The sequence below is a fragment of the Sphaerodactylus townsendi genome, linkage group LG14, assembly GCF_021028975.2.
Source record: "Sphaerodactylus townsendi isolate TG3544 linkage group LG14, MPM_Stown_v2.3, whole genome shotgun sequence".
Classification (NCBI taxonomy): domain Eukaryota; kingdom Metazoa; phylum Chordata; class Lepidosauria; order Squamata; family Sphaerodactylidae; genus Sphaerodactylus; species Sphaerodactylus townsendi.
In genome coordinates, this window is record NC_059438.1 from 31,635,054 (window position 1) to 31,645,579 (window position 10,526).

General features: G+C 41.8%; 1 protein-coding gene across 1 annotated transcript; it reads left to right on the top strand.

Moving 5' to 3' along the window:
* The first annotated feature begins 235 nt into the window (after window positions 1–235).
* LOC125443327 (polycystic kidney disease and receptor for egg jelly-related protein-like) lies at window positions 236–7,942 on the top strand. Its single transcript, XM_048515349.1, has one exon. It carries the CDS (start codon window positions 236–238, stop codon window positions 7,940–7,942), a length of 7,707 nt encoding a protein of 2,568 aa, XP_048371306.1.
* Window positions 7,943–10,526: the final 2,584 nt, after the last annotated feature.

Sequence of the window (10,526 nt, forward strand, 5' to 3'; positions counted from 1 at the left end):
AAATTATAAATGACTTTATTTTTTTTATTTTTTTGCACAGCACCCAGAGAATAATGTTTTACATACACATGGACGGTGTGTTTTCCAGCCAGGAAACCAGTGTTGGCACCGTAATCAATGTAGCTTCTTGTTGCCCGGGACAACACCTGGAAGGTTCTAGAAGTAACACAGTTGGTGAGTCTCGGACAAGGTGGGCAGCCGCTCTTCAACTGAGATTCCTTTTCTCACACCAATGATGCATTGCCTCACACCTCTCCTCCTCCTCTTGTGGTATTGCTCTCAGTACACAGAGGTACTTTTAACCCTTCCTTTCCTGCCACCCCCATTGTCAGTCACCTGTTCAAACCCTCGACACCGAGTCTATCAGAGGCAGGACAGCAAACACCATGTCTCATGCTTGTGGGATGGGGACATCCAGCTGAAGTATTCAAAAGCTCCTAGACTGATTCCAGATATCAATGGGGAAGAGAACCGTCAGCAGCCCCCTCCTCGCTGTCTCTGGTACCGAGACGCCATCTTGGTAAACACCACAAACAACTGGTCAGGTGAACTGGTGGTGGGCACAGGCTTCGTCAGGCAAGGTCCCCATCCACCTTGGATCTTCACACGTATCACCATGCACTGCGTATCGTCCTTCTGTTATGGGCCCACCTGTCTTCACCACAACCTGAGCATTGAAATGACCGTGCAGGATGTCCGTCTTTTCCTGCTTTGGCCGCACAACCTTCCCATCCGTGAATGGCAGCCGGTGCAGTGGGGTTGGTGTGCACGCCTGAAGAGCTCTACCTGGATCTACCACTTCAGGAGCCAAGGAGGAAGTCCTGCAGACCAACACATCCCTGCAAATCAGCATAATAGACCAACTGAGTTCGCTGTTTATCCCCGTGCAGAATTGCACCAAGTGTGTGAATCGTATTATAGCTACCATACCACTGTGAAATACCCCCTGCGTGGATTCTACACGGTGTCACTCCGCATCGAGAAGGAACCTCAGTTGAGTCGAAGCCTGGACTTGTACGTGCAGCCTGCCCTGCTTCACGTCTTTACTGCGTCTTCCAGACTGTCCAGCTTCCCCCATAAAACCCTCGGCCTTTCCTGGACCTTCCAACCTCTGACTGCCGGAATAACAGCTTTTGTGTTGGTGGATGAACAGGGTCACGGGGACTGGTATCACTCATACAACGCATTGGCTCTGCAAAGGAATTTCTGTGCTGCACCCAAACCACAACATTCCAGGGAGAAAGTGGTAGCCAGCACCTACTTCCGTACCAACAAAAGGATATCTGGAGAACTGAGAGGCAAACTCCATTTTTCAGGTGACACCCTGATTTCCGCAGCTGGCTATACAATGCCAACTCATCTCACCCTCAACCCACAGAAGATAAGGACTGGCACGTACATTTTTAGTAAACAGGGACTCTTCTATTCCACCCAAAAAGGCAGTGTTGTCCATGCCACCAGTGAGAACACCAGCTCCCACTACATCTTCTACCAGCAGGAGAGTTTCTCCTTCTTGATCATCCTTGAATCTGTCCAGCTGCAATGGTATCGGTTCAACATGCATATGTATTTGAACCGCAGGGGGAGTCTATTCAGGTCGTTGGGAGAACAAGGCATAGAAGTTCATGTTTTCAGTGGTCATTCGCCTGATATAAATTTGGCTTATATTGTGTGGTTTATTCCTGTACAGCATCCTCGGCTGCAGTGTGAGTGGTCCTTCAACCTGCAACTTTTTGATTCAAAGAACGACCATCTCCTTGCAAACAAGACTTATTCCTACAAAGACCATGTTCGAAATGCTGCCCACTTTCTCCCCCACTCTCTTCTACCTTTCAGAGCCGCTCTCTACACGGGTTTTGTAGCAGAAGTGAATTGCGGAAGCGCTGGAATGGCTCGAGCTGTTTTAAACACTGAAGTCAGCACTCGTGGATCAAAGGTCTTAAAGCCGACGGTGCCTTGTCAAAAGAGCTACTGTCAGGAAGTGACTGCCATAATCCAGAAACCTGATCCTTCTAACTCTCTCATAAGCTATACAAGACAGTCAACAATCACCTTGCAAGCAACTGCAAAGGCCCTGTGTAGGACAAATCTGCATATAGATATAATCTGGGAAATCTCCAGCGTTCATAGTAAAGGCTCATCAAGAGCGACCAGCAGGATTAGAACAGTCGGAGTCACATTTCATTTGCCTGGAAAACTCTTAAAGCCTGGCCTGTATCATCTTACAATGACCGTGACCGCATATCTGCCAGCATATAACATAACCATCAGAGAGTCCGATTCAGTTACCATACATGTTGTAGAAAGTGATTTGGTAGCAGTCATAGCTGGAGGCTCTTTCAGGACAGTCGGTGTTTCTGATCCTTGGACTTTGGATGCCTCTGCTTCCTTTGACCCCGATTCAGCCAACCCCCACGCAGGACTTGTATTTAACTGGCTGTGCTCCAAACGAAAACCAGACTTTTTAAAGATGAAACTGAGTACAGATGGGAAATGCCGTCCAGGTCAAGAGACTTTGAAATGGACCGATTCCCAGGAACCGGTTCAAATAGTACAAAGAGAGACACTTCTACCACAGAACACATATTATTTTATTCTGAGAATTACGAAGGGTAGAAGAACTGCAGATGCTTATCAAACAGTTCGGGTTCTGCCTGGTTCTCTTCCTGTGTTGAATTTCACCTGCGTTCGAAACTGTAGAAGAAACATTATACCAGCTGAAAGATTAACACTGTATGGGAAGTGTTTAAACTGTGAAGCTAGTCCAACTGTCTATCAGTGGTCTCTTCTTTCATCAAGCTCCAATAAAATACTTTTTGACTGGGATGCCAAAACTTCAACTGGGAGGTCGATTCCTTACCTAAGCATCAATCCGTTGGTGTTCAACACTATGCCACACAAATCTTACACTCTTAGCCTCACAACAAGCACAAAAGGGAGACAAGACGCCACTTATGAGTATTCGTTTTCTATTAATAATCCCCCACGGATTGGGAAATGTACTATTTATCCAAGGGTAGGCACAGTGTTCCTTACAAAATTTAGTGTCCAGTGTAGTGGATGGGAAGATGAACATGGACCACTGACGTACAAAATCATAGCACATTCTGATGACATGAAAACGAGTCAAATGTTTTTTCCACAGAATAGTCCATTGGGAACAATAGTATATGTAGGTCACCAACGTCAAAGTCTTCCGTGTTTTCTTCCCCTTGGCACACCATCTAAAAAGTATACCCTGATAGTATCTGTTCAGGTGTACGATGCCCTTGGAGCATTTTCTCAAGACATTTTACAAGCCACCGTGCACGATTCAAGGAGAAACCAGTCAACTGCTCTTGTTCTCAGTGGACTTCACAATTTAATCAGCAGATCAAATGCCCCCATGTCAATTTTCTTCGAAACCAAAGATTACTTTAATATAGGTTATTATGTATATATGGTGGCCTCAGTATTGAACAATATTAGGTCATCACCAGCCATTCGTGGCTCTAAAACTTACTTGCGGGAAACTCTCCTTAACGTGTCTGCAGGGATTCCAATGACTGAGATTGGGGTAATAAGGCAAGTGATTGCCAGCGTCTGTCAAATCACACAGGAAGTCACAGAAATAAATGGGAAATCTCAGCTTCTCACAGTCAGGAAGTTCCAAGAAGCCACCAAAGCTCTACAAAGGCAAAAGGCCAAGGATCTGGATTCTAAGGAAACTGAAATCCTTCTCCACGGTATATTTAGGGGGCTATCAAATGTGTTAACAGCTGCTCTATTGGACAGTAGGCATGTCAATATAGATTCAGTTAAGGAAACTATTGCTGTTGCAGAGATACTGGCAAACTTAGTATTGCAGGACAAAGTTCCTGGCGAGTATGAAACTAATTTAGAAGCTAAAGACTGGGCCATTCATCTACGGAAAGATGAGAAGCGGGATATTTCTCAAACGTTTAGAGAAAGAAAATGTAAGAACTGCTTCTATCCCAAACTGAAGAAGGAAAACGATACTGACTTCCCTGCGGATGCTGTGGTTTCCACCGTTTTGTATGAATTTGTTGAGAATCCCTTCCCTTGGCTTGTGGATGCAGCAGCTAATCACATGATAGTGATTGGGTTCAAAATGACCGCAGCTAAAGAAAATGGTGACACTTTAGGGATCATACCTGAGGTTGTGGAAGTGATGATGGACATAAAAAACAAGGATTCTGACACCTTTGGCCTAACGGTAGGGCCAGATAAAAAATACCATAAGACAACAGGTGGTTTTAGTTTTGAAGTGAGAAGAATCTCCACAGACATATTTGTCCAGATTGAGAGTAAAATAAAGGTTACTTTCAATGTCTCTCTCTATCTTGGGCTCAATGTCAGCAATCCTCCATTGATTTCTTACGTTGCTTACTTTGACAAACCTTCAGTATTAAATGGAAATTATCCCAATATTAGTGACTGTGCAGTTAAGACTCCTTATGTCCTTTGTTTTCCTCGGTCCTTGCTTTGGTCTTCAGCGGAAGGCAGCAGAGCAGACAAAAGGAACATCTCCATTGTTTTGCAGTCCCATCCTTTTGTGAGAGTCCAAACCTCAAAGGTGGTTCGCATTACTGTTTTTACAACAGGGTGTCTAGACTTAGACAGAGTTCAGAACCAGTGGGAAGAAGAAACATGCACCCTTGGGTCTCAGACCAGCCAGTCCAAGATCCATTGCATCTGCAAATTAAAAGATACTACCATAAGAACCAAACGGCCCAGGTCAACAGGGACCTCCAGCACTAGTGTCAGATTTGTTGCTGGTACATTTCAGATCTATCCCAATCCTTTGGATATAACAAAGGTCCTTTTAGCAGAATTTGACACAAATCCAGTGACATTGTTTACTGTGTTTTTCATCTTTGCAATCTACATCTTTCTGATTATCTGGGCCACAATGAAAGATAGACTTGACATGAAACGAAAAGACAAAATCCTTGTTTTGCCAGATAATGACCCTTTTCACAGAGTTTGCTATGTGGTCACTGTATACACAGGAAGTCGTGTCGGATCAGGAACCACAGCGGATGTCTTTATAGAACTGATAGGCCAAAACGCTGTCAGTGATGTACATCGTTTACAACACCCAACTTTTCCAATCCTCTTTCGTGCAGCTGTCAATACCTTTCTCATAACCACCAAGAAAGACTTAGGAGACATTTTTTCTCTTCACGTGTGGCACAATAATGGTGGTTCTTCCCCTAACTGGTACCTAAGCCGAGTTAAAGTGCTCAATGTCAAAACTAAACAGTCCTGGCTGTTCTTGTGTAGAAACTGGTTTGGCCTTGGTAAGGCAGATTGCAAAATAGAAAGGTCATTTCTCGTGACTAACCAAGATTTACCATTAAAAAAAATGGATTACTTCTTGATAAAACTTGCCAAAGACTTGGAAGACAGCCATGTGTGGCTCTCCGTCTTCTCTCAAGTTGTCACTGGTCCTTTCAGCAGAGTTCAGAGGATATCTTGTTGCTTGGTGATCATGCTTACTAGCCTGTTATTTAACATCATGTTTTTCAGTGGCGAACAGGAAGAACAGGTCATTTCAATACAGCTGCGTTATCTGAAATCCATCTACATTGGATTTGTGAGTGCTATGTTTTCTCTCCCTGTGCATTTGACAATCATAATTTTATTTAGATATTCACAAGAAAAGCCTTCGGAATATGAGAATGATGAGAATGAGCAAAAACGGTGTTTCCTTTTAGTATCGGAAAGCTCTGAGGATCTCAATTTAAACTGGAATGCCCGAAGCCCGTCACGACCAAACCTCCGTAACAATTATTCGGGTGAGAAGGACACAGACACGAAGGCAGGAAGGTTAATATGCCGAGTGTTGAACTTCCTTTTTATAAGGCCAAAGTTTGCATGGTGGTGCAAGTACGTTTCTTGGACACTGGTCTTTTTAATATCTATCATTTCATCTTCTTTCATCATCTTATATGGACTGACCTACGGTTACACAACGTCACTGGAATGGTTCATCGCATCCATGACATCCCTTTTTCAGAGTGTGTTTTTGGTTCAAATTTTGAAGATGGTTCTTTTCTCAGCTATGAGCACCGTAGTTCTCAAATACTGCAAACATATCCCCTGGATAAGCACAGAAAAATATGAACAGATGAAGCTGGAGAAAACGACTGTGCTTGGCAAAGACATGAAAAAGCTTCATCATGAACTTGTGCAACTTAGAGCATCCCGGGAATACCGGCCTCTAGAAGAGGACGAAGTCATCATTATGAGGAAGAGAACAAGAGCGCAACACCTAGCTTTTGTTTTTGTAAAAGATATTATTTGTCACCTGATCTTTTCATCCTGTGTTTTAAGCATTGCCTACTCAGTAGATACCACTACTAGCTTTCGTTACAATCAAGCAATTTATGAGAAATTCTCTGTTAATCTGTCCCAAGTAAATAGGTTGGAGGACGTGTACACGTGGACAAGCAATGTCTTCGTGCCACTGATCCACAATGATGATCAACCAACCTATCTTTTAGACACTTGGTCTAAAATTCTTGGGTTGCCCAGAATGAGGCAAATAAGAGCCTCAAGTGCTAGGAAAACATGCTTCCATTCACACAGCTTCGTAAATAGTTTTCTGGTTAATGAAAGCCACTGCCGTTACAAATACGGAAAAGATCCAGAAGATGAAACGGATTATATTGGATCATGGACAATCCCCATGAATAAATCCACTTCCAAACACTCCAGCAGTTTTCAAGGGTTTACATTTGAGTCAGACATTGATCAGTGGGAATATAAGTCTTATGGTATTTTAAACACATATGGCCCCGAGGGGTATAGCTTTTATTTTTTCCCTAGAGAACAGCGACCCAATACCACAATGAGGCTGGATGATCTTCAAAGAAACGTCTGGCTTGACGAGAGGACCTGGGTCGTTATTTTTGAGCTGACCATTTTCAATGCAGACATAGATCAATACTGCAGTATAACAGTCATGTTTGAGACTTCTGACATTGGAATTATTCATGCCAGCTTGTCAACACATACTTACAAACTGTCTGTTTTCCGTCTTCAAACTAAGTCCCAGATAGTGGCATATGGATTGATGACATACATTCTGATCTTTTACCTAGCCGATGAATTTAATATGTTACGTCAGGAAAGGATAGGCTACCTAAAAACAACCACCAACTTAATCAATTTTGCAATAAAGACCAGCTGTATATTTTTTATCTTGTTAATTGCACTCAAATTCAAAATGGCTTTTACCTTGATACAATTTTTTCTCCTGAATCCAGAAAAATTTGTTCCTTTTCATGTGGTTTCTCAAATTGATCAACTCTATAGGATGGTGGCAGGAGTTTTGACCTTCCTTCTGGTTTTAAAGCCTTATCGCTATTTTAGATTCATGTATAATGTCCGTCTAGCAGAAAAAACCATAGCAGCTGCTTTACCGCTGTTTGTTTCTTTGTCTGTGCTAACTGGTTTGCTCCTTTTCGCGCACATATCATTTGGATACCTTACATTTGGTGAATATCAATGGGATGATAATGATTCTATGATTCATTCTGGTGAGACTATTGTTTCATACTGTTTTCACATGATGACACTTAAGGATATTACGTTTTCATCCAATTCATGGATTGGCCTCTTGTTACGAGTTTTATTTATTTATGCCATTATCGGTGTTCTTATTCATTTGTGGCAGTCTGTAGTTATCTTTACCTATGCATCGATGAAACAGCCAACCTACGAACTGCACTCTGACGAAGCAGAAGCAGTAAACTTTGTGGTTCATAAAATCCAAAGTCTATGGTGTCGCATAACCCATCAGACACCGTCCACAAGCAGCACTGGCCCTATGGACACTATAATATTTGGAAAAGTGGCAAGAGGAAAGGGTAAGCATCTAGGACTCAAAAGCACCGAAGTTGAAGGCCAGAAAATGGTTTATCTTTCCGTTTAAGAAAGATGTTGCTAAAACTTGAATAAATTCCATATTTCTTTCCTGAACTGATATACATTTTTTTCCTAAATATGCTGTTCAATTGCCATTAGTTCCACTTCTCAACTATTTCTACTTCTGCTATCAATTGCCAGCTTGGAGTGCTTTTCCAGATTACAAACATGCTACAGTGAACTTTGGCCAACTTAATCACTATCCAAACTAAGGTTAAGGTCAAACTAGGTATGATGGCACTCTTGTGGCTACAATGAGGACACCACTGCCATTTAAAAGTGACTTTAAAATATTGCAAGGTTCTTCAGCGTGGGGCTCAGTCTCCCTCCCCTCTCCCCACATCTTTTCATATGATGAAGCAGCTCTGGTATACTCTTTTCCATGAAAAGATGACAGTAATTTTTTATATTAATTTGCCATTTCCTGGACCTTGTTTATAGTAGAAGAATTAGGTGAGCACTAGGACCCCTGTGGAACATTCTACTGCAAAGAAGGGTCCAGGAGATGGCAGATTAATATACAAATGTACTGTCATCTTTTCGTGGAAAAGTTTCGTGGCAGTCGTTTTGACACTTGTACAGAGTGGGGGCAGGGGGAGCACAGATAAAAAGTGTCATGCAGAGGGGTCTGATCAGGATTGGGCCCTTGCAGCATTTGTAAATCACTTTTCAGTGGTGGTGGTACCCCCATGGTGGCCACGAGGATACTGTCACATCTAGTTTGGCCTTAGACATTTTACCAACTTCTGTTTTTTTGAATGTCAGTGGACTTGACTTGGGAAAGGGGTGGACTGCAGTGGTTATGACTCCTGTGTGGACAGAGTTGCCAGCTCCGAGTTAAGAAATACCTAGATATTTAGAGGGTGGAGCCTCAGGAGGGTGGGGAGGAACTTCAGTGGCCAGCAAGTCCACCTGTCATACAGTCCACCTTCCTAAGTGGCCATTTGCTCCAGCCAAACCATTTTCCCTGGTGCTTGGAGATCAGTTGTAATAGCAGGAGATCTCCAGTCAAATCCTGGAAATTGGCAACCGTGCATATGGGTGACCATTGAGCTGCTCCTCCCCTGGCACCTAGCCTGCAGAAGCCTGTGTGAACCAGCTTTATTACTAGAGAAGCAAGCTAATTTTATCTCTTCATATAAGGAAATGAAGCAACCTGTCTATGAAGAATCTTTTAATGAAAATGAAGCACTATACTATCTAGGTGAAAAGTTCTACAGCTCATGTGTTTTTTGCTGCCAATAAGTGAACTGCCCATAACAGAAACGGACGTTTTATGACTTTTTATTTTATGGCAAGCCGGTGAAATTTCAAATGGAATAACTATGACCTCAAAAACACTAAAATAGTGATCAAAAAGTATGTTTATGTTTTACTTGACTCAGGTGTGTTGTCTGACAGCGGGAGGTATGTAAGAACACAGTCGGGGGAATGAGTAAGTGTCTGTGAAATTTGCAGTGCATTTGGGCCAGCAGGTGCAGGGTCAATCTTGAAGCAACAAACGCATGGTTAGATTAGATAGATAGATAGATAGATAGATAGATAGATAGATAGATAGATAGATAGATAGATAGATAGATAGATAGATAGATAGATAGATAGATAGATAGATAGATAGATAGATACAGGATAATGAATAGAATAGATAGATAGATAGATAGATAGATAGATAGATAGATAGAATAGAATCTTTATTGGCCAAGTGTGATTGGACACACAAGGAATTTGTCTCCGGTGCATATGCTCTCAGTGTACATAAAAGAAAAATACATTTGTCAAGGAATCACTAAGGTACAGCACTTAATGATTGTCATATAGGTCTAGTAAGCAATCAGGAAACAATCAATAGTAATAAAAACATAAAATGTAAAATCATAAAATAAAATAAAATGTCAGCACAGTCTATAGTCATACAGTCATAAGTGGGAGGAGATGGGTAAATACGGAATGATGAAGTAGAAAAAAAGTAGACTGCAGTAATTATATAATAAAGTATATAATAAATAGTTTAACATTATTGAGGGAATTATTTGTTTAACAGAGTGATGGCATTCGGGAAAAAACTGTTCTTATGTCTAGTTGTCTTGGTGTGCAGTGCTCTGTAGCGACGTTTAGAGGGTAAGAGTTGAAACAGTTTATGTCCAGGATGCGAGGGGTCATTAAATATTTTCACAGCCCTTTTTTGACCCGTGCAGTATACAGGTCCTCAATGGAAGGCAGGTTAGCAAGCAAGATAGATAGATAGATAGATAGATAGATAGATAGATAGATAGATAGGATAGGATAGATATAGATAGATAGATAGATGAATAGATGAATGAATAGATAGATAGATAGATGAATAGATGAATGGGCCAGATGGAAGCTAGATAGATGGTGGAGTAGATAGATAGATAGATAGATAGATAGATAGATAGGGGCTCAGCTGCTGGATTTTGGGGCTCAGCTGCTGGATTTTGGGACATATAAAATACTCAGCAGATTATGGAACATCTATTAGATATGGTGATCTCTTGCATGATTGGCTTGTGTCTAGTATATAGTTTCAAATGAAAAAGCAGAATTCACTCCAGTATGCTATGCATTATAAT